The sequence below is a fragment of the Microcaecilia unicolor genome, chromosome 7 (assembly GCF_901765095.1).
Source record: "Microcaecilia unicolor chromosome 7, aMicUni1.1, whole genome shotgun sequence".
NCBI classification, from domain to species: domain Eukaryota; kingdom Metazoa; phylum Chordata; class Amphibia; order Gymnophiona; family Siphonopidae; genus Microcaecilia; species Microcaecilia unicolor.
In genome coordinates, this window is record NC_044037.1 from 187,603,300 (window position 1) to 187,627,720 (window position 24,421).

Here is a 24,421-nt window from a genome sequence, read left to right on the forward strand (position 1 = left end):
CTTTTGCATTTGTTCATCTGTAATTTTTTAAGTTTTTATTTGGTTTTATTTTTATTTATAGTTTTATAACTTGATCGTACAATGCTCTGATATGTTTACAAGCTGCAGTATATTAAATGATTCAAATAAATAAATAAATTAGAGCTACATCAGAATTTTCAAAGTTGAGGATGGGGAATCAGACATAATTAGTCCTTTATCTTGTCTTAGATTTGGTTTGAATTAATCCTAACTGACTCACCTGTGACTGGATTATTCTGGAAATTTTGAAACCATTGACATTCAAAGCAGATGTTTTGGGCAGTGATGCTCAGACTGACTTTTTTTTTAGGGGGGGGGTTTGGACCCTTCAGATTTATCACATAGCTTGTTCTGCTGGTACACTGTTAATGTGGGCTGACTTTCCTCGCTTCACAGCTGAGAAAAGGGACTTACCAACTTTTCCATCACTAGTAGCAGAAAAATGACCATAGAAAAACTGTGCTAACACATGCATCTTTTTTTATTCAATGTGAAGAAAATGATAAAGATATTTTTTAAAAGACAAAATAGTTCTTTTCAGCAGCTTTTCTCTGACTGTAACTTTTTTCCATGGGAGCTTTTGAATACATTTTCTGTTGCTGAACTTGTGGTGGAGAATTCAAAGTGGGTTCACTTGCTGGTCTTTTTGAAAAATATGTGAGGTCAATCTTGATTTTATGTATAGCATGTTTATGGAGTTAAAACATTGAATGTTTAGGAAATCAGTATAGGTTCCTAAGCAAAGCTGAATATGTGAGACACTTTTTAGTTTGTATGTTTGTATGCCTCTGTTTCTAATAATCTATGTATGCAAAATAGAAACCATTTATCAAAATAATGTGGTAGACTTTGTAGCTCATTTTCAAAGTACTTAGACTTACGAAGTTCCATAGGTTACGAGTCATTTCCTGTTTATTTTGTATTTCTGCTCTCATATCTTTATTTACTCTCTTTATTTAACAGCATGGAAGAATGTGAAGCTCTTTGTACCAGGCTGGCTATTATGGTAAACGGCAAGTTCCAGTGCATCGGTACATTGCAACATATAAAACACAGGTCAGAAACAAACACATTTCAGGTTAATGCTCAACTTCTGAGCTGATAGTGTGGTGAGAGGTTGTCTAGCATATATGATGCCTGTCTTTAGGGCTAGCAGAAATCCACAAAAGATTGCAGAACTAAATATCACCTTATCACCTGGTCTTATGAGTAGATTACACTTGGATGTTACTCACAAAAAAGTAAATAAATATACAAATATTTATTTATTTAAAATATTTATAGACTACAACTATCCACACTTCTAGATGGTGTACAATAAAAATATACATAATACAATCAACACAATAAGGGGTCCTTTTACAAAGGCGCACTGCGTTTTTAGCGTGCGCTAAATGTTAGAGTCGCCCACATATTTCTTTGGTCATCACTAGCATTTAGCGCGCCTAAAAACCACTAGCAAACCTTTGTAAAAGGACTCCTAAGATACTTAGAGATCCTTTTACTAAGATTCAGTAAGTGCAAGTGTGCACTTACCGTGGGATGCGCTGAAGTGTCCCACAGTAAATTTGCACTCTGCGCGCATACACCACCTGTTTAAAAAAATGTCTTTATTTTGCTTCTCAGTGAAGGTGTGTCTGGGGCATTTCTACTCTAATCAGCTGATTAGCACATGAGCCTTTTTCGCCTACAAAATAGGTGGCAGTAAGAGCTTGCGCACTAATCTTTTTAATGGTCATGTGCTAATGGCAACGTTAACGCATGGCCATCAAGGCCAGAAAATGGAAATCGTCCATTTTCCAGTAGCGGTAAGAAATGGTCTTAGCTCGCAAGAAGGACCCATGTAAGGGCGCACTAAGGCCACTTTTTATTTATTTGTTGCAGTTGTATCCCACATTTTCCCACCTATTTGCAGGCTCAATGTGGCTTACAATTTTCCGTCATGACATGTCATTTCAGAATACATATACAATTGGTAATATATATAGAACATGAATTCTAAATGAACAGTCAGTCACCTTTGTAAAAGGACCCCTTAAAATATCACACAACATTGTAGCAGTATAGTATTCAAATTGTTTTTCATCAATATACACTTCTCAATCACCGAATGTCTTTTGAACTGTTTTCTTAAGGTACCAAAGTCTTTTAACATTCTGATTTCACCTGGTAATTTGTTCGATTCAAAAAGCCCAGCTAGAGTAAAATACTTTTTACGCGTCTCTGCCAATCAATGTGATCTAGCACTGGATAACTTCAGAAGCCTAGAACTTTCAAAACATTCAGGGCCCCTTTTACTAAGCTGCGTAAGTGTCTACACGCGCCCAATGCACGCCAGAATGGAGTTACCACCTGACTACTATGTGGCTCTTGTGGTAATTTCATTTTTGAAGCACATCCGATACACACATCTGAAAAATATTTGTTATTTTTGGACGCGCGTAACGGACGCATGCCAAGTGGCATTTGATGCGCATAGGTCGTTACCACCCAGATTCCTTACCACTAGGTCAAGGGCTGGCGGTAAGGTTTCAGACCCAAAATGGACGCCCAGCAATTTTGATTTTGCATGTCCATTTTCAGCAAAAAAAGGCCTTTTTTAAAGATGTACTGAGAAATGGATTGGCGCGCTCCCAAAACCCAAGTCTACACTACCGCAAGCCATTTTTCAGCGCGCCTTTGTAAAAGGACCCCTCAGTTCTGTGAGGCAAATATGGCTTCATGATGTTGTCATATAAGAGGGTGCTTCTCTGGAGAATATTTTAAAAATCACACATAATAATTTAAATTTAACACACCAGCATATTGGCAATCCATGAAATGAAGAATGTCTATTGAAATTACTTTTTATTAAAGAGTTTTAAAATGATTTCTCTGCATATACATTGGATGGAAATTTCTAGTCATGCAATGATTTCTGAAGAAGCCCTTTAAAATGCTAAACAGTACATGCATAAGATTATTTTCATATTTATAAATCATAAGTCTGAAGTGGGTAGTTCATTCTGAAAAGTCTTACTATGCTTAGGGGGTTGTTTACTAAAGCTTAGCTCGAGTTGTCTGCAGCAGGGCCCAAAGGAATAAAATGGGCCCTGCTGCAGATAACTCAAGTTAAGCTTTAGTAAACAGGGGGGTTAATTAAGCTAAAATGTTTATTTTTCCTGCATAGTTACATTTCTATTGTTATGCACCACACATAATTACATCCTTAGCTAATGGCATTTCTCCCATGATATGTATATAAAAGAATTTATCAAGATCTTTCACTGTGTTTCATACTGAATTATTTTCCTTATTGTGTTATTGCTGTAGGTTTGGGAGTGGATTTACTGTGAAGATGCACATGAAAGATGAAGAAGACCACGCCGAGACAATTACTCAATTCATGCACATGCATTTCCCAAACACACAGTTAAAGGTGAGTAGGAGATAAGAGGTTTGATAATTAAGAGATGATTCAGTGCAAAGGTAGCCCTTCAAAAGCTTATGTAGCAAGCTGTAATGGTAGACACACATAAGGTAAATCAATTCTGAGTCATATCCAAAGCTCTCTTGATGTCATTAGAAATAAATCCAAGCTATTTGATATTTGAACTGATTTGTAAAAAAAAACCAATAATAATAATAATTAGAGATTTACTAACATTACAAACTAAGGGCCCTGTTTACTAAGCCGCACTATAAATTAAAAATTAGACAAATCTATATGTAACTTGACCCTATAAGATCTACTACCCAAAAGGCCACTGAACCACTTCAAAACTTTGGGGTCCTTTTACAAAGGCAAGCTGAAAAATGGCTTGCGGTAGTGTAGGCATGAGTTTTGGGCGTGTGCTGATCCATTTTTTAGCGCGCCTGTAAAAAGGTCTTTTTTATTTGTTGAAAATGGATGTGCAGCAAAATGAAAATTGCCACGTGCCTATTTTTGGTCTGAGACCTTACCACCAGCCATTGTTGGCCGGTAACTCCATTTTGGCACACGTTGGTCACACGTAGATGCTTACGCGACTTAGCAAAAGGGCCCCTTTACCCGTAATTCCCAATTCCTCTAAATTCTGTAATAACAAAGTGTGATACACTAGATCGAAAGCTGATGACAAGTCAAATTGATTTAACAGAGCACTTTTTCCTTTACTTAGTAATGACCTAGAGTGATCTAGCAATGAACACAACATCGTTTCCGTGCTGTAGAATGTACAAAATCCAGATTAAGATGCGGGAAGAATATCATACAGGTCTAAATATCGCTTCAGCTGTCCAGTAACTAAACCTTCCATAAGTTTCACAAAAAATGGAATAGAGGCTACTGGTCTATAATTAGAAACCAATTGTTTAGATTGATTTAGATCTTTAGATATAGGTGTAATTATAATTTCTGCCATACTATTAGAAAAACGTCTATGAGATAACTGACACTTAATCCATGAATAAACATTGATGCAAAAAAATTATTGGGGCTACTTCCATTAAATAAAGGGGACAAATATCCAATAAACAGAAAGAAACATACTTCTGAAATAGTTTAGAAAAGATTGACCACTGAATAACATTAAATTCCTTCCATATTCTATCTACTGGGATCCCCTGCCCATAGACTGAGTCAGTAAACAATTCTGTTGTGTTATCTACAGTTAAGGAAAAATCAGCTTTTGAATCTTCTCCTGAAAATATAAAGCTAATTGATTCACTGAGGGGAGTTCTTTCTTATCAGGGCTTACAGAGTCTACAGGTTTAAACAATGAATTAACAATAAAGAACAGTTTTTTAGTATTGCAACTGTCGTTTTCAGTCAGCCCAGAATAATATCTCCTCCTGGCCATTTTTGTTGCCTGCTTATAATTATGAATTGCAGCCCTCCAATTATTCCTATCTAATGAAGATTTTTTCCTTATTCCATTTACGCTCAAGTTCCCTACATTCATGCTTTAATTTCAGCAAATCTGGGAGAAAACCATCACTCTTCTGCTGTTGTTTAATGGTAACATACTTAAGTAAATCCAGTCCTCAGTTTGTCAAACTTATTTCTTTTGTTTTTTGCAAAATTTCAATATGAATCTCCACAAACCTGCATCCAGTTTCATGTAAATTTGCAAAGTTTTGTTATTTTAGTAAATAGATCCCACATGGATTTCTACATGAGCTGGCCAGAACCTCAGCCCAGCTGAGAGGAAAAGCTGTAATTCTCAAAGGAAAGGGGGAGAAACTCAGGATAAATGGAAGGGGAATGATTTGGGGAGACCAGCCCCTACATCAGCTGCTGATCACAAAAGCATGCAAGCAGGGGCGGCCCAAGGCAATCTGCCGCATGAGGCAAGAAATGAGCTGCCGCCCTGACTCCTCCACTGCCATTCTCCGTTGCTTCCCCATTTCCCTTCCCCAAAATTACCTTTTCCATTCTTTCCTTGTTTTTCAAAAAAAGGCAGTGGGAGCGACTCCCATAGGCTGCCCTACCACCAGTCCCCACTCCTTCTCTCTATTGCGGGCGGCCCGCCTCTCTGACATAATTTCCTGTTTCCTCAGAGGCGGGTCACCCGCAGTGGAAAGAAGAGGCTGAGACCGGCAGCAGGGCAGCCTATGAGAATTGCTGCCGCTGCCTTCTTTTGAAAAACAAGAAAGGAAAAAGATAATTTCAGGGAAGGGGGTTGAGGAGAGAAAGGCGGTGGCAATGCCGTCTCACAATAGTGCCACCTGAGGCCCCCACCTCAGGTGGCCTAATGGTTGGGCCGCCATTGCATCCAAGGAAGACTTGGCTCTTTCACACAGCTCGCAGGGGCAGAGAGGGTGGGCTGACCCTAGCTCAGAGCTAACAGCTAATAGGGAAAGCTCACATGGAGTTAATCACAGGATACTGCAAACTATAGGGGGTGGGGAAGCCCCAGTACACAGTGTTATCTATACACAGACAATGCAATTAAATACAAATAATACTTATATTAAATATACATTAGAATATACCCTGCCTCCATGAATATGGGGGCGGAACACTGGGCATTTTGCTGGGCTTGCTCAATGGCAGCTATGCTCGTGCCAGTAGAGCTGATAGCATGTGCACAGAGACTGCAGCCCTGAGACTGCTTCAGGTTGTTTTGCCGCAGCTGTTGCTGATCTGGAGAAGCAGCAGTGGCCAGGGGAAACAAAGATTCAAGGGTGGATACAGGAGGGGAGATGCTGAATAGAAGAGTGTGGAGAAAGAGAAGAGAGATGCTTGAGGGGAGACACTAGACGGAAGGGTGGGGAGGGAGAGAGGAGAGATGCTGGAGGGGAGATGCTTGAGGGGAGACACTAGACGGAAGGGTGGGGAGGGAGAGAGGAGAGATGCTGGAGGGGAGATGCTGGATGAAAGGGAAGAGAGAGAGAGGGGAGACACTGGATGGAAGGGGGAAGAAGATAGAGTTAGTGAAAAATTGGGGAATAAGAGGAATGGGAATAGAAGAGCCTGGGTGAAGAAAAGTAATATAAAGCTGTAGGTAGACAAAGTACAAATAGAGAAATTGAAGACTGGATAGCAGTAATCAAGCATGTAGGTATCATACAGTAACTGATATGTCTGATATGTCAAAAACATTGTAATCCTGATTCTAAACCACAAACCCAGTCAATCCCTACCCCCAAATGCAAAATACACATTGCTCGTACTAAATCCGATTCCTTATTCTCATTGGTTGAAGAGGAACTTGTCACAGCAAAATGATGTGAGAGTATGCATTCTGGAATTTCAAACCACCTGAAGCCTAAGGAGGAGTCACTGGCTCAAGAACTCACTGTGAAGTGCTAACATTTGTCCCTGAAGAACCTCCAGTACCAATCTCACTAGCTAGAAATCTTGGATGGGACCAGTATGCCAAAAAAATCTTAATGAAATGCCAAAACTGTTCTAAGCCAATGCCAAGTGGACCTCTCTCTTTGATAGTTACAATTAAGGGTCCAGGTGAAGAGATCAACTACTGAAACCAAGATGGGCATCACTTCCTCAGTCATTTTTGGCACTCAGTTCTACACCAGGGTAGGTGTCTGCATTGCCTATAGCTTCAGAGCCAAGTGCAATAGTGGCAGCACCTTCCACATCATGATTCTAGTGTCAATAATGGACAAGGGACTTTCTTCCTTGCTGATAGCTTTTCCAGTACAATGATTGCTTTTGGCATCAAGGATTCTTGAACTGAGACCAGCAGTGTAGTGGAATCTAGCCTTCTTTTCTTTTTTTTTGAGATATGATGCCATTTTCTTTGGTACGTCTCCTCTGAGGAAAATTCCCTGTTATGGTACAGGTCTCTGACTGACTGGAACTGTTTTTTTTGACTCTGACTTACGCTGCCCCAAAGGTTGTCTGAGAAAAATTAATGAAAGGCTCCTGTCTCATAGAAACATAGAAACATGACGGCAGATAAAGGCCATACGACCCATCCAGTCTGCCCATCCTCTGTAACCCCTAATTCTTCCTGTTCCTAAGCAATCCCACATGCTTATCCCATGCCTTTTTAAATTCTGGAACAGTCCTCGACTCCACCACCTCCACCGGGAGGCCATTCTACGCCTCCACCACCCTTTCTGTGAAATAATACTTCCTTAGGTTACTCCTAAGCCTATTCCCTCTTAACTTTGTCGTATGCCCCCTCATTCCATGAAGCATCAGGAACAATGGGGGCAATTTGAGACATCATAGTCTGGTCTCAAGCATCTGCAGAAGGTGGTATTTGCATCTGTAATGAAAATGCTGACTATGAGGGGCATTTTCAACATGACCTCTAAGTCTGGCTTTGAATGTTTTGCACAAAATGTTCTAAATCCGAATAGGAAAGAAGGTCATTTTCAAAAAAAGGATAATGTCTATCTTTTTTTTAAATACCATTTTGAACAAGGTTTTCTGCTTTGTACATTTTCTTTCAACCATTTTCGGGGAAAAAAACCATCCAAGTGAAAAATGTAGAAAATCAAGCCATTGGGATGTAGGAGAGGCCATCATTTTTAGTAGACTGGTCCCTCAAACATCCCAGGAGAGCAATGGGGCATCTTAGGGGGCACTGCTGTGGATTTCAAATAAATGTACCCATGCACACATCACACTGTTGCAACCTTATCTTGTCTCCTGAGCCCCCCAAAGCCCATTACCCCCAACTGTACCCCACTACAATTGTCCTTATGGGTGAAGGGGTTCCTATATGTAGGTACAGTGGGTTTCTGGTGAGTTTTGGAGGGCTCACAGTTTCCACCATGCTGCTCTAATGGACCTGAGGCTGGCAAGTAATGTTTTTAATTACTATTTTTTGGGGGAGGGGGTCAGTGACCACTGGGGGAGTAAGGGGAGGCCATCCCTGATTCCCTCCAGTGATCATCTGGTCATTTAAGGCACCTTTTTGTGCCTTATTCATTATAAAAACAGGTCTAGCTCAAAACGTCTCTTGGCCAAGTTAAAATCAATTTTTCAGGGAGAAAACAAACTTCTTTTATTTTTTATTTATCATTTTTAGGGGCTCCAAGGAGCCTTGAAAGCAGGGAAGAAAAACAGATAGTATAGGGAATACACTTCCTCTTAAATCATAAGATAGGGGGGAAAAGGCTGATAGACTGGAACCGTGGCCGTGATCCAGTGAAAAAATATCATCTACAGCCTATTTGTTGATCCTTATTTCTTTCTATTCAAGCATGGCAACCACCAAACTTTGCCAAAAAATGATGGAAATATTGCCTCTGATAGTCACTGTTTCAGTAAGACAGAAATAGTGCTTTTCACATTATCAAGCAAATGTTCTGGTTCCATAACTGAATTATGAATCTACTCTGAGGAAAACATAAAAGCAATTACCTCTGTGTGACTAGAAGGCAATAATTTGTTCTCTTTAAAATCAAATCATCTCTGACCCAATGAAAAGTTCTATTAGAAATTTGAGATTTCACAAGTGCTTTGACTTTCTACCTTCCCTGAAAAACAGAGCACAGCTTAAAACATGCATAATCATTATTTCTGAAAGAGTACAGAAGTTTAAAAAAAAACACCCCTCTTACTTACACAATTTGAAAAGACTATGGGGCCCTTTTACTAAGCCGCGTAAGTGTCTACGCGCGCCCAACACAAGCCAAAATGGAGTTACCGCCCAACTACCACGTGGCTCTTGTGGTAATTTCATTTTTGGTGTGCGTCCAATATGCGCATCTGTTAAGTATTTTTTATTTTTGGGCACGCGTAACGGATGCATTCCAAGTGGCATTTGGCGCGCGTAAGTCATTACCACCTGGTTACCATTTGAGTTTTTACCACAAGGTCAATGGGTGGCGGTAAGGTCTCAGACCCAAAATGGACATGCGGCAATTTTGATTTTGCCGCATGTCCATTGTCGGCAAAAAAAAAAAGGATTGGCGCACGCCCAAAACCCTGCTTACTGGGTCAGAGTGTGCCCTGTTTTGTTTCCTGTTGTAGTCCATGCGGTAGTGGCCATTTTTGTAAGACAGTTTTAGATCCCTTTCCTGTGTTACCCACGTTAAAGAACGTAGTTCTTACCTTGAATGGTACTGAAAGAGGGCATTGTACACCATTGTGCCAGCTCTCACCTACTGCTCATCTTAGTACCAGGGGACTCTTTGCCAGTGGGGCACAACCTCTGATCTGCAGTTAACTGTGAGTAAACGTGGTTATTTCAAGAAAGGTTGCTTTCAGAGAGATTAGTCTTCAGGTGTGAACTGGTATGCCAAAGTTATACAGCAGATATAAGTCCTAGAGGCTGTATGCAGGTCCCTGGAGCAGTTTTAGTGGGTGCAGTACATTTGTGGGTAGTGGGTTTTGGGGGGGGGGGGGTTGGGGGGCTCAGCTCCCAAAGTAAGGGAGCTATGCACACGGGAGCTTTTCTGAAGTCCACCGCAGTGACCCCTAGGGATCCCGGTTGGTGTCTTGGCATGTCAGGGGTGGGGCAGTGCACTAAAAATGCTGGCTCCTCCCATGGCCAAATGTCTTGAATTTGGCCGGGGTTTGAGATGGCCGACATAACTTTCCATTATCGCTAAAAAACGAAGTCAGCCATCTCAAACCCCGGCCAAATCCAATGCATTTGGCTGGCTGGAACCGTATTATCGAAACAAAAGATGACTGGCCATCTTTTTCAAAAATATGGGTCTGGCCAGCTGTTTGCGGCACCGCCAAAATACATCGCCGGCCATGTATTTCACCGGCGCCGTTCGATTATTCCCCTCTAAGTGGCTCATTTACAATGCCACAGTAGAGCTACCATAGCATTCACACATCCAATTTAGCACTACTGCGGGAGCTGGCAGTGGTGCCACCCTCCCTGTGCACAGCCCAGTTGCCACTGGGTTAGCAAGGGAGCCCTTGCTGCCTCCTAGATAGGAAATAGTAAGGGCTCCCCCAGAAAATGGCCAGGTGGCAAGTGTGTACTTACTGCACAGTCATTTCCTTTTTTTCTGCCTTTTACCTGCTGCAGTAAAAGGGGCCTCCGTGCACAGCAAATTCATGCGCCGACACCACTGCAGGACCACTTTAACCACAGCTTGGTAAAAAGGGGTCCTATATTTGCTGATGACACAAAACTGTGGACTATAAAAAATTGCAGGAAGACCTTAGGAAATTGAAAGGCTGAGTATCCAATTGGCAGATGAAATTTAATGTGGACAAATGCAAAGTGATGCATATTGGGAATAAAATTCAAATCCTAGTTATCTGATGCTAGGATCCACCTTAGGAGTCAGCACCCAAGAAAAAAATCTAGGCGGCACTGTAGACAATACGCAGAAATGTTCTGCCCAGGGTGCAGTGGTGGCCAAAAAAGCAAACAGGATGCTAGGAATTATTAGGAAAGAAATGGAAAATAAGACAAAGAATATTATAATGCCTCTGTATTGCTCCATGGTGTGACCTCACCTTGAATATTGCGTCCAGTTCTGGTCGCTGTATCTCACTCCCTCCCCCCCCCCCCAAAAAAATAGCAGAATTAGAAAAGGTTTAAAAAGAGTGACCAAAATGATAAAGGGGGTGGAACTCCTCTCATATGAGGAAAGGCTAAAGAGGTTAGGGCTCTTCAGCTTGGAAAAGAGATGGCTGAGGGGGGATATGATTGAGATCTACAAAATCCTGAGTGATATAGAACAAGTAGAATTGAATCGATTTTTTTGCTTTTTCAAAAAGTACAAAGACTGGGGGACACTCAATTAAAATTACATGGAAATACTTTTTTAAAACAAATAGGAGGAAATATTTTTTCATTCAACAAATAGTTAAGCTCTGGAACTCATTGCCAGAGGATGTGGTAACAGTACATCTGGGTTTAAAAAAGGTTTGGACCAGTTCCTGGAGGAAATGTCCATAGTCTACTATTGAAGTAGATATGGGAGAACAGTGGCGTACCAAAGGGGGGCGGTGGGGGCGGTCCGCCCCGGGTGCACACCGCTGGGGGGTGCCGCGCACGCGCGCCTGTCGGCTGCGAGTTTGAATCGCTACGCTAAATTCTCTCGTTCGCTGCAGCTCCCTCCCTCTGCCACGGAACAGGTTACTTCCTGTTCCGGGGCAGAGGGAGGGAGCTGCAGCGAATGAGAGAATTTAGCGTAGCGATTCAAACTCGCAGCCGACAGGCGTGCGCCGCTGCACCCCCCCTAGCGGCGTGCACCCGGGGGAGGTGTCATTTCGCTGGGGGGGGACGCATTGGCGATCCGCCCAGGGTGTCGTCGAGGCTAGGAACACCACTGTGGGGGAAGCCACTGCTTACCACAGGATTGCTAGCATGGAATGTTGCTGCTCTTTGGGTTTCTGCCAGGATTGGCTACTTTTGGAAGCAGGATACTGGGCTAGATGGAACATTGGTCTGACCCAGTATGGTTATTCTTATATTCTTATTTTGGAACTGTGAAATCTTAAACAGGAATTTGCATGTTGCAGAATACTGGAATAGCATGGTAGCAATTATTATACAAAACAATTTAAATTCATAAAGCTAAATTAGTTTTTTTTTTCTTCATGTAACATTTATCAAAGACATTAACATATGTAATTGGATATTGAAATACCATCAGGACAATTTTATAATTCAGTGCCAGAACAGTCAAAAACCCCAAATAGATTCTGGGGACGCACTGTAATCCTACGTTTCCAGTAACGGTTAATTGCAGCAAACACTGCCATTCAGAAACGTACGATCTGCGGACAGTCCCAGAACATGTGACTCAGCATTCTGGCCCTACTTGCTCAGCATTTCGGAGATTTCTACTGAGAGCCACTTATGTTGGAAAGAAAGCTGTTTTGCTCTATTGGGGAGAACCCCATGCACCCACGCTGGAAACATGGCGGATACATATGATAGAACTTTTAAAGTTGGAAAGGTGTGGGATTCAGAGTCTTTCCTCGGAGGAGGGACAGTTGTTTCAGAGAACATGGGAGAATTTTTGGGCTACACTTCAACCGGTAGCACGAAGCAGACTATTAAACAGTTAACATTAAGTTGTTCCCCATTATGGACAAGAAACCGGAAAGTATTGAGGGGGGGAGGAGGGATAAAGGGGGGGGAGAGAAATTGAGTTGTAAAAAGAAATGATTGTATATGTGCAACTAATAACAGCTATGTTTTAGTGAGAGTATTATGTACTTCAGTTAACGGTTTGTTCAATAAAAATGATTTAACCATAATTCAGTGCATGCAGTTACATAAGTGACATTGTAATTAGCACTTATGCACGCAAGTGCACTATGCTCTGTTCTAAAAGGAAGTACACAAGTGCTATAGCATGTATCTGCAAAGGGTATGCACATGTGGGAGAAGCATGGGCAGAACATGGGCATTTCTTCTACCTACGCATGCAACTTATGTAATACTGTAAGTTGCTCACACTGCATGGCACACTTAGGTGTGCAAGCTTACGCCCACCGTAGACCTGACGTAAATAGTCACCCTCTTAAATGTAAGTCCATTGATGATGACTTACACTAGTATTCAATAATGGAATCTTGGTACCAAGATGCTGTTATGCATCCAGGCACCTAACTTGAAACACCAAGTTAAAGTTTCAAGTTTTATTAGACATTTACTATCCCACCTATCAGAGCAGGTGTCTAGGCGGCATACAGGCTAAAAATATAAAATAGATAAACATGTACATATCGACAATACAAGATATAAGAGGAAAGAGGGTAAAACTACAATATCTTGATAGGAAAGAGGGGAGAAGGGGCAAAAAAAGGGAGGGGAAGCATTAAATCTCATCGTCACTCAGACACACCCTCCTCAGTGAAGGAGAAGGGGAAGTGAATATAAAGGATTTAGGAAAATGCATCTAGAAACAGAAAAGTCTTAAGCTCCTTTTTAAAACTTTGAAGAGAGGTGTGGTAATGAAAGTGATTGTGGGAGCCTATTCCAATGTTCTTTGTCCTTGAACACAAAAGATAGCTTTCCTAGTATGTTTTTGTATAATATCACGAAAAGACGGTATTATTAGTAAATTTTGAGTGGATGAGTGGAGTAGTCACTGGTTAGCATATGGAATCAATAGCCGGGAAAGATACGGTGGTTCTCCAGATTGGTGAGTCTTATAGAATCATCCCCATATGTTTTTACCTTTTAGTACATCTGTGTTCTTTATTGTTTGATTAACATATGATTGTGTGGCTCCATTTCTTTAGAATCTATTCCCTATTATCCTGTGTTCTGACCTTTCTTACACAAGGTTTAAATCTGCTTTAAAGACATGGTTGTTCAAAAAAAAACCTCTCTCTTTATGACATTTTTGCTTAATTGTTTGATCTCCTTGTAATATGTTTTTTCTTTTAATTTGCTTTATTGTACTGGCAATTATGTTGTACTATTCATTACTTTCTTCTTATATGTTATTGAGTTTTATTTTCCCCATTGTATTAAATTTGTCCTGTTCCACTTCATGTTATGGATTATAGTAAACCGCATTGATACTTTTTGTGACCCTGTGGTATAACAAATTTTACAAATAAATATAATTCACTGAAAGAATATGATTTTACCTACACTGTCAGAAAGTAAACTAGGCTGCATTTTTTTTTTACCTGAGCTAGTATTTTAAGAAATACATTCACCACATTGCTAAGAATCCACAGTACCAAGTTGATAGCAGCACCTTGATCATTGTTGTCTCAATAAAATGTGGAATTCATCATTCATACCCATTATAGAACTTGAGTATGACTGTAAAGCACAATGGGACTGCCTGTCACACAACAATTTGATTTTAAAATATTTGCCTCCATCTAAAAGTTCAAATAGTCTTGCTTGTGCTTAAATACTGCATAAAGCAAATTAAGTGGTCCATTTATTCTGTCCACTTGTCTGCAGAAATTTAAGGGCAGATCTGTTACCCATTTACCATCCCTATAGTTGACTAACACAAGGGTTCTTTTACTAAGCCACAGTAAAAAGTGGCCTGTGGTAGTGCGAGCATGTCTTATGGGTGCATTTCGGGCCATTTTTACCGCATCTAGGAAAAAGGGCCTTTTTTAAGGGGCCTGGAAAATAGATGTACGCTAAAATTGAAACCAACGCGCGTCCATTTTTGGCCTGAGACCTTACCGCCACCCATTGACCTAGCGGTAAGGTCTCACGTGCTACCCGCACGGTAAGCATTCACTGCGCGCCAACTGTTGTTTACTGCCAGGTAAGAGGCCCACGGTAGAAAATAGAAAATTATTTTTTACCGTGAGATTTGGTGCACGCCAAATTCAGAATTATCACCCATTTCACACACTAGCCGGGCAGTAGTGCCAATTTGGCACACACGGTACATGTGTAGGCCCTCCTGTGCCTTTGTAACAGGGCCCCACAGTAATTAGGAATAATGAATTACTTCAAGTTTTATATATTGCCTAAAATAAAAATCTTTGTTTTGTTTTATTTTATATATATCTGTATCTGTATCTATCTATAGTCAGTCAATAGAAATAGAATAAAATAAAACATAGAAAAGAAAATAAGATGATACCTTTTTTATTGGACTAAATACATTTTTGATTAGCTTTCGAAGGCAGCCCTTCTTCGTCAGATCAGAAATAAGCAAATTTTGATAAGTAACAGCATATATAAGTGAAACATCAAAGTATTTCAGTGACAGTCTGAAAGGATTAGGATGGGGTGAGCTAGGTGAGAAACAGAGAGGGCTGAGAGGATGGGGGACAGGGAGATATGCATGGTGATCAGAGGGTGACAAAGCAGTGAAATTTCATGGTTTATAATGGGCTTGAAATATATCTATCTAGAAATACACACTCATTTATTTTCAAATATAGATATACACACACACAAAAGTATGAAAGGACTAGTAAAAAAAAAAGGATCCTGGTTTGATCTCAGTCATGTCTTGTGTTTCATCTGTCAACTGGGGCTAATCATGTGGTACAGTGTTCACAGTGTCTGATGGGTAAGGATTTGTGGTCAACACTCAAGAGTGACATCTAGTGGGTGAATTTAGAACCTACAATTACAAATCATAGCATTTTTCACACAGCACATGTTTAAACTGTGGAATTTTGCCAAATGATGTCGTCAATTAACAGAACAGGGTTCAAAAGAGGTTTAGACAGGCTCTGAGAAGAAAAGTCCATAAAGACCTATTTGCCAGGTAGATATGGAAAAGCTATTGTTTCTCTCTAGAAATGAGCTATAAGAAATAGATCTACTTTTTGAATTTGCTGGGTATTTATGACTAGGAATGGCTGCTGTTAAAGACAGGATGTTGAGCTCAATGGAGACTTAGCATAGTCTATTGTATGTTTCAAACTTGATACAAAGAGCAGAGATAAAAATCATAGTTTAAAAAATGCCCCCTAAAAAAGTTACTGTTTAATCAAAGATGTACATTTTTCCCTGATGACAGAGTAGTGCATTTTAAAACACATATATTGTTTATGGTCACTATTACCCTTCCAAATTTTCCTTTTTTCAGAGATGTGATATAAATGAGAAAATCAGTTCAAAGTGTTGTGCCTTTTGGCCATATGACAGGTTATATCAGCTGTGGTATTACAGATGCCATGATGACCAATGAAAAATAGGACTCATTTTAAGATGGGTGATGTGATAATTATATAGCATTATTTGTTGATCATTTGTCACCCTCAGATTGGAGCTAAAGTTGCCCATTTACCATATATGCAAATCACATTTTTATAAAACAATCTTGCTAGCAAGTCTGTGTTCTCTATGAAAGAATGGTTTTCTAAATTTTGGTGTGCATATATGAAAAAGTTGAATAGTTAACCATTTCAACTATATATTAGAAAAGGGAAATTTGTAAATGTATATTTTTAATCTGCATTCTGCAGACGAGTTTTCTGCTGCTGTGATTGCTGAACCAGAGCATACTGATTAACTTATATGTATTCCAAACATATTGAGGCTAGTGGAAGGGAAGATGATATATTGCTCTGTTTTATTTCCTGTATCCTTTCTCAAACATAAGTGCCACATTCGCTCAAGAGGTCTTCAGATCTCATATTGTTTGCATACTCTGCCAAATGCTTCAATTTCTGCCTGTGAAAGCTTTGGCCTTGGAAGAATGTGCTTTAGAAATATTCCAATTAAAAATGCCATTTATGCTAAAAAATCTGCCTCTACAGAGGAAGTCAGTGTCAGATTCCATAGATTTGTCAAGTTACACTAAATTGTGCCATGACAACTCACATCTATTTATGACACATAATCAGATTCGCTTCTGTGCATGAACATTTCAGCTTCCTGTTCTAATTTCTCCTTAAAAGTGACTTTAAAACCTGAATAGTGGTGATCTATTGTTGTAGAATGTGGGAGGGAAAGGTAGAGAAGATTTATTTGTTGTCTGAGGTAGATGATTGTTACATTTCTTTGCTTGTGTATAAACCAAAGCTCACACATTCCAACTTTGCCATGATTGAATTAATATCTCATCTTTTTGATACAGATAAAATGAGTGTGATAGAGCTAGATTTACCAAAGTATGCTATCGCATTAGCATGCACTATGCCATTGTGTTTTATTAGTAAAGGTCACATTTCATAAAACAAGACCTGTGCTAAAATAACACATCTTAATGCCTGTTACCATGTGGTAATGTTGTAGTGCCTTTTAATAAATCTAGCCTTGGCTTTTATCATAGTCAGTCTGCAATCACTCAGTAAAGTGCTGTGGAATTCTGTTATGAAATACCGAGTCGGCTTCACTAAAACTAACCTCCCATGATCTGTCTGTGTAAAAATGCTTAATTAGTTAGGCCATTACATATTGCATGTACAAAATTACTATTATTAGATACAATTGTTTTAGATTAGACAACTAATACCACATTTTCTCCTACAGGATCAACATTTCAGCATGCTGGAGTATCATATACCGATCTCTGCAGGTGGAGTAGCAAATATATTTGATTTGCTAGAAACCAACAAATCGGATTTGAATATCAGACACTTTTCAGTGAGTCAAACCACTCTTGATGAGGTAAGCAATATCAGCCAAAATTTGCTTCCTAGTGTTTACACACATGGAATGGGGACTTATATTATTAAATCTTGATACGTATTGCTATACATCGTGCAATACTGTAAAACTCAAAGAAGCAATGAAAGGTTTCATCAGATTCAACAAGAATTAGATATGCAAGAAAATTGCATTAGGAAGCAAAACAGTGAGGAAGTGCAGTCCAAAGCAAAAAAGATAAAGAACCATATATCCTTAAAACGTTTATTTATTCAAAAAGCATAATAGAATCCTTCCACTCAACTACAGATATTCGTGACGTGAAAGGTTGGATTTGGCATGGCCGTGTTTTGGCGTTAGTGCCTGCGTCAGGAGTCACTCATTCTTAGTTGTAAACACTGCTCGCTGGGTTAAACAGACCCCTGTCTTCTTGCTCAGATAGATAAACCATGCAGCAGCCCAACAGCTGGATGATCGTAATTAAGTGGAAAGATTCTGAGGGACAGGCAAGCTCTGCCTCTCCTAGCAATTTAAAACACAATATTGAAGCACCACCCCTGACTGGTAGCAATGCAGTTGGAGGATTCCTGCTCAGCTTAGAGGGAATAGAAAAATAGACTATATTAGAATGTGAAAGAAAGGGTTGGTACAGGGTTAACTACTACATTAGGATACCAAAGAGCTTCCTGGTGGACCAGTGTGCACTTCTAAGCCTAGTCTCTGCAGTGCATGCAAGGCCCATATAACATGAACTGTGATGCTTTGGAGGCCCATCCAATGCCTCAAGCAATAGCCAAGTATGCCCTGCCCATGTGCCCCACCCCACGCTGCACCCTCTCAAGGCACCAGGAATCAGGAGGAGCTATCCCCTATAACTACAATCAGAAAGTGAAGGGGTTCTTATGAGTTAAATGTAAACATTCTCTGCATCCACAAAAATCCAGCCTTTTCCAACAGGTACAGATCAGAACTAAGACATTTCTCCATGGAAGACACCACACAAAAAATATTCTGCTTCTCTTATCTCTTCACTATCAGGCACATTTTAAACTAATACAAAACCTGACAATAATCCTATCTTGATATGACCATAGCAAACATTCTATATTACACTAGCCCTAATCCTATGATTCAAGCTGCAAGAACCATACTTATAAATAGGCAATACTACAAATATTGCATTGGGCCTTAGAATACCAATACACCTACGACTAATAAAACAGAACAGGTGGGACTGCTACAGATCTCTATACAGAAATTACATTCAAATGGAATACTGCACCTCAGTCACACACAAAACAGACAGACTCTCACCAAATACAGAACAAAGGATTACAAATTAGAAATAGAAATATGAGGACAAAAGTTGAACTGCTATCCTCTAAAAGTCAGACTTGGAATGTACTGCAACACAGGAGAAATAACAAAATGCATTTCCTCTTGTACTCAGCACAATACAAAGACATCTGCAATGCACATTTCTGAAAGCTAATATATTCCAGTTAATACATTCAAATTAAAACACTTTTTTCTACCTTTGTTGTCTGGACATTTTAATTTTATACCATGTTGATGCCAATTACTGTTTTCCTGTTTGTTGCTAACTCTTTACAGGAACTGCTGTCCATTTGTCATTTCTCCTCTCTCATTCTGTCTTCCATTCCCTCATGTCATCTGTTTCTGACATATTAATCTCTCCCTTTTAGCTCTTTCCTTCCTTCCTTCCTTTCTTTCTTTTCTGCCTCTGTCTACTCAAATTTCATCCTCTTGCTTACCCTCTAGTCCTCCATTTCCTTTTTATTTTTGACCTATCAACTTTTCATCTCCTTCTCTCAACTGCCCAGCTCTCTCATTTCCAGTCTCATGTATTTCCCAGCTTTCTAGTTCCTTCTATCATCTATTCTTCTTTACCACATTTCTACCCTACTCACTATCTTCTTATCACTCATCTTGACAACCATCCTTGGCCTCTCCCACATAGTTTCACCATTCCTAGTATCTCCCCTTCCTCTCCCTCTCTCCACCCTCTCTTTCACTCTCCTCTCCTCTCCCCCTCCCACCCTTGCACCAGAAATTTTCTTCCTTTCCCCTCCACTCCCAGCATCTCCTTGTCCCATCTCTCTTCTCTCCCCTCCCCACCCCTGGTCCAACATCTCTCTTTCCATCCCCCCCCCCCATGGTCAAGAATCTCCTTCTTTCTTCTCTGCCTCCTATTGTCCAGCATCTCTCCCTCCATTCCCTCCACCCCAGGTTCAACATTTCTCTTCCCTCCTATCTGACCTCATATCCAACATGTCTCCCTCCCTCCCCTTTGCACTTGCACATTTCTCCCTCTTCCTTCCCTCCTTTCCCTCCACCCTTGAGACCATCAGTAGCTGCACCACTGCAAGAAACTACCACTAGGGGTTATTTTGAATCCAGTGTTGGCAGAAGCAAGAGTGACTGGGATCACATCTGGGAGAGCTCCCTTATATGGTAATTAGGCCCTGCCCAAGACATCTTAGGATATACTAGGCTGGGCGGGGTGCAACCATTTTCAAGATAGCGGCCTAGAGAAGCAGGAGTGAGTGGGCATCGTTCATAATTCCTACATATGAGAGATATGGGGATGGACCTCCACTAGTCCACCAGGGGTTACCTTGTAACTTGGGGATGTTCAGGCCAGCCTGGCCGAGGGGTCCCACTGGACCACCACACTATTTTGAGACTTGGGGATTCCAGACCGGGCTTGGCGTGGCCTGGCTAGAAGAGTCCTCCTAGATTATCAGGTTATTTTATTTATTTATTTGTTGCATTTGTATCCCACATTTTCCCACCTATTTGCAGGCTCAATGTGGCTTACATAGTACCTTGATGGCGATCGCCAATTCCAATATGAGAAATACAGAGTGGTATTGCATAAAAGTTCATGAGTGACAGATTAAATTAGGAAGTCAAGGAGAAAGAGTTAAGTTTTGTCCAGTTCTGGTATACGTCTCGTTGTGTTGCAGGGGTCAGGTGTCTAGGTTGGATCATTATGGTATGCCTTTTTGAACAAGTTGGTTTTTAATGATTTCCGGAAGTTTGTTAGGTCGTGCATTGTTTTCTTGACGTTTGGTAGTGCATTCCATAGTTGCGTGTTTATGTAGGAGAAGCTGGATACATGTGTTGATTTATACTTTAGTCCTTTGCAGCTAGGGTAGTGTAGATTTAGGTATGTGCTTGCTGACCTTTTTGTGTTTCTGGTTGGTGTTTCTGGTCTATGAGGTCTGCCATGTAGTCCAAGGCCGTGCCGTGAATTATTTTATGAACCAGGGAGCAGATTTTGAATGCAATTCTTTCTTTGATTGGGAGCCAATGTAGTTTTTCTCCTAAGGGTTTGGTGCTTTCGTATCTCATTTTTCCAAATATGAGTCTGGCTGTGGTGTTTTGTGCAGTTTGGAGTTTCTTAATGATTTGTTCTTTGCATCCGGCATAGATTGCATTACAGTAGTCTAGGTGACTTAGCACCATTGATTGTACCAGGCTGCGGAATATTTCCCTCGGGAAGAAAGGTTTTACTCATTTGAGTTTCCACATTGAGTGGAACATTTTCTTTGTTGTATTTTTCGCTTAGCTTTCTAGCGTGAGATTTTGATCAATTGTAACTGAGAATTTTCAGGCTGTCTGAAACAGGAAGGGTGTAGTCTGGGGTGATTATATTGGTGGGTTTGTTCATGTTATATTGTGATGAGAGGATAAGACAGTGTGTTTTTTCTGCGTTGAGTTTTAATTGAAATGTATCCGCCCATGAGTTCATGATTTGCAGGCTAAGTTTGATTTCGTTTGTGATTTCTGTTAGATCGTTTTTGAATGGGATGTATATTGTGACATCATCTGCGTAGATGTAAGGGTTCAGGCCTTGGTTGGATAGGGATTTGGCTAGTGGGGTCATCATTAGGTTGAAGAGGGTTGGTGATAGCGGTGATCCTTGGGGTACTCCACATTCTGGTTTCAATGGTGATGATATATTTGAATTTGCTATCACTTGGTATGTTCTTGTGGTTAGGAAACCCTTGATCCAACTAAGTACACTTCCACCAATCCCAAAGTATTCTAGGATGTTTAGTAGTATTTTATGGTTTACCATGTCGAACGCACTAGACATGTCGAATTGTAAGAGAAGTACCCTTTTGCCAGTTGCAATTTCTTGTTTGAATTTGGTTAAGAGAGTGATTAGTACTGTTTCGGTGCTGTGGTTGGAATGAAATCTGATTGTGATTCGTGTAATATTGAGAATTTGTTTAAGTAGTCGGTAAGTTGCTTGGTTACCATGCTTTCCAGCAATTTGACTACCAGAGGGATGGATGCTACTAGGCGGTAGTTGGTGATATCATTTGCTTTTTTCTTTGAATCTTTAGGTATTGGGGTGAGTAGTATTTTGCCTTTGTCCTTAGGAAAGAGTCCATGTTGCAGCATGTAGTTTAGGTGTGATGTGAGGTCTGCTATGAAGCATTGAGGGGCAGATTTTATTAGGTAGTTGGGGCATGTGTCCGGTTTACAGTGAGACTTGGCGAACCTGTCAATCGCTTGGGTGACAATTTCCTCGGTAAGGAGAGCGAAATTTGTCCAGATTCGGTCTGCTGGATATTCACCGAGGATTGGGTCCAGACATTCAATGAATTTTTCGATGTCAGTGGTTTTCTGTGGTGACGTATTACGTAGGTTTACAATTTTCTCGTTGAAGTAATTAGCAAGTTTGTCTGCAGGTGGGATGTCTGTATTGGTTGTGGTAACCAGTGTGGTGTCTAGTAATTTATTCACGAGTTGGTATAGTTTATTCGTGCCTTTGTAGTCTGGCCCTATTTTGGTTTCGTAATAGGACCTTTTGAGACTTGGGGGGGGGGGGGGGGTCAGGAGGCCATCAATTCTCCAGATCTTATTTTATGTTTTGGGGGTTAGGGAGGAAGGGGTCAGGCAGATGCTTGGAGAGGATCCATTAGACCATCAGGCTTATTTTTTTTGTGGGGGGGGGGGAGAAGCCCATCCAGGGCGGGGTGGTTGGGTTGGAGGGGGAGAGAAAGGGTGGCACTAGATACCTCTTCTCTCAACCAACCCTTCTAATACTGCCTTGAATCTGGTGGCAAGTTTCCTGCACTAAACGCGCTTGGGAAACATTTTTTAAAGCCTTGGTTCAGGGCTTAAATGCGGTTTGCACTGAAACCATTAGAGCATTCAGTGCACAATAACATGTGTGCTAACCTGGTGCTAACCCCATTTTAGCACCAGTGTTAGTTTTGAGCATTGATCCCTTAGTTTTCAAACATAAAGCAGCCAGCCCCAGTCCTCCACCCTTCTCCTCCAGCTTACAAAAATCTATGGCACAAAAATTTAAAAAAACTGCCCACCACTTGATTTCCCACTTGTATCAGTTGGTCATAATAAAGCAGGAATGATCCCATCCTGCCCATACTCCACCAGTATGCTGTTCCTAAATGGCGATGGTCTCAGGACATATTTATAAATGGTCTCAGAGATTGATTATCCACTCCTACTCTAGCTGAAATAATATTTAACCATCTCTCTGACCTCATGTGCACCTTTCTTTAATTTGTCATCTTATTTTCTAACTCCTCTTAGACCCCCTTTTACTAAGGCACGCTCACGGTTTTAGTGCGCACTAAAATTGGGTGCACGCTAAACGTTAGAGATACCAATGAATTCCTATGGGCGTCTCTAATGTTTAGCGCGCGATCAATTTTAGAAGGCACTAAAAATGCGAGCGCGCTTTGTAAAAGACCCCCTAAGTCTCTTACCTATCTATATTTTCTCTGACCTCATGTGCAACTTTCTTTAAATTAGTCACCTTATTTTCTAACTCCTCATACTCTCTTACCTATCGCTATGTTTCATCTTTGCTTATACCCCACACTGTCAATTAAAATGTTCTACTACGTATTGTGTTGACATTGTAAGTAGTATACTATGCCATATTTTGTAGTGTTATTTGAATATTTTACTGCTATAATTGTCTATTGCTAATGTTTAATTTATTCTTACTGTACACCGCCTTGAGTGAATTCCTTCAAAAAGGCGGTAACTAAATCCTACTAAATAAAGTTTGGAAGTGCCAATTCATGGATTTTGGATAGGGTGTTTCAATATGAACTGAAGCTTTAATGAGCTTGCTGAAATCTGATTTTAGTGGACTAACACAGCAATCACACTATTCTATCCTGAAATCTGATCAATAGTGTATATCAAATTATTGTAATCATATGTCTTTAATCATTCTAGGAAGTTGTACCAGTAACTGTATATTTGTGTTTCTTTTTTGTCTCTTCAGGTTTTCATTAACTTTGCCAAATCCCAATCAGGTCAAGAAAATTTTCCTTCAACCATCTCTGATAATGCTACTTCCAGGAGCCCAGATACTAATGAACTTGTCCTTACCTAAATAGATCTTCTCAGACTTGAAGTCTTATTAACCAACTACAATAGGGGGTGGATTCAAAGTGCATATATCAATTGAACTTAAAAATGGATAAGAAGCTGACTTCCATTTTGCTCACACCTTTTTCAGTAGTAGCTCAAGGTGAGTTACATTCAAGTACACTGGATATTTCTCTATCCCAGGAGGGCTCACAATCTAAGTTTGTACCTGAGGCAATGGAGGGTTAAGTGACTTGCCCAAGATCACAAGGAGCAGCAGTGGGATTTGAACTGGCCACCTCTGGATTGCAAGACCGACTGGTGCTCTAGCCACTAGGCCACTCCTCCACTCCATTACACACGCAGATGTTTAATGGAACACGTTTGCTTTTCCAGCATCATGTCAGGAGCTCTATGTATGTAATTGGATTTTATATACTGTATTATTGTTTGTTATTTATAGTTTAGAATACACCAGCCCTTTTGGTGCTAGGAATACAGATCTTCCTTAGCAAAACATATAACTGGCATTAAATGTGAAAATGAATGTTAAAGCAAGGGATCAGTTTCAATATATTGGTTACCTGCCATACTAATAATTATGAATA

General features: G+C 40.4%; 1 protein-coding gene across 1 annotated transcript in view; it reads left to right on the plus strand.

Moving 5' to 3' along the window:
- ABCA12 (ATP binding cassette subfamily A member 12) overlaps positions 1–24,011 on the plus strand; it is a 542,556-nt gene extending 518,545 nt beyond the window's left edge. The window contains 4 exon segments of the mRNA XM_030210844.1: positions 985–1,077; positions 3,334–3,439; positions 17,307–17,444; positions 23,728–24,011. Coding sequence (XP_030066704.1) covers positions 985–1,077; positions 3,334–3,439; positions 17,307–17,444; positions 23,728–23,838 — 448 coding nt within the window. The 3' untranslated portion in view covers positions 23,839–24,011.
- Positions 24,012–24,421: the final 410 nt, after the last annotated feature.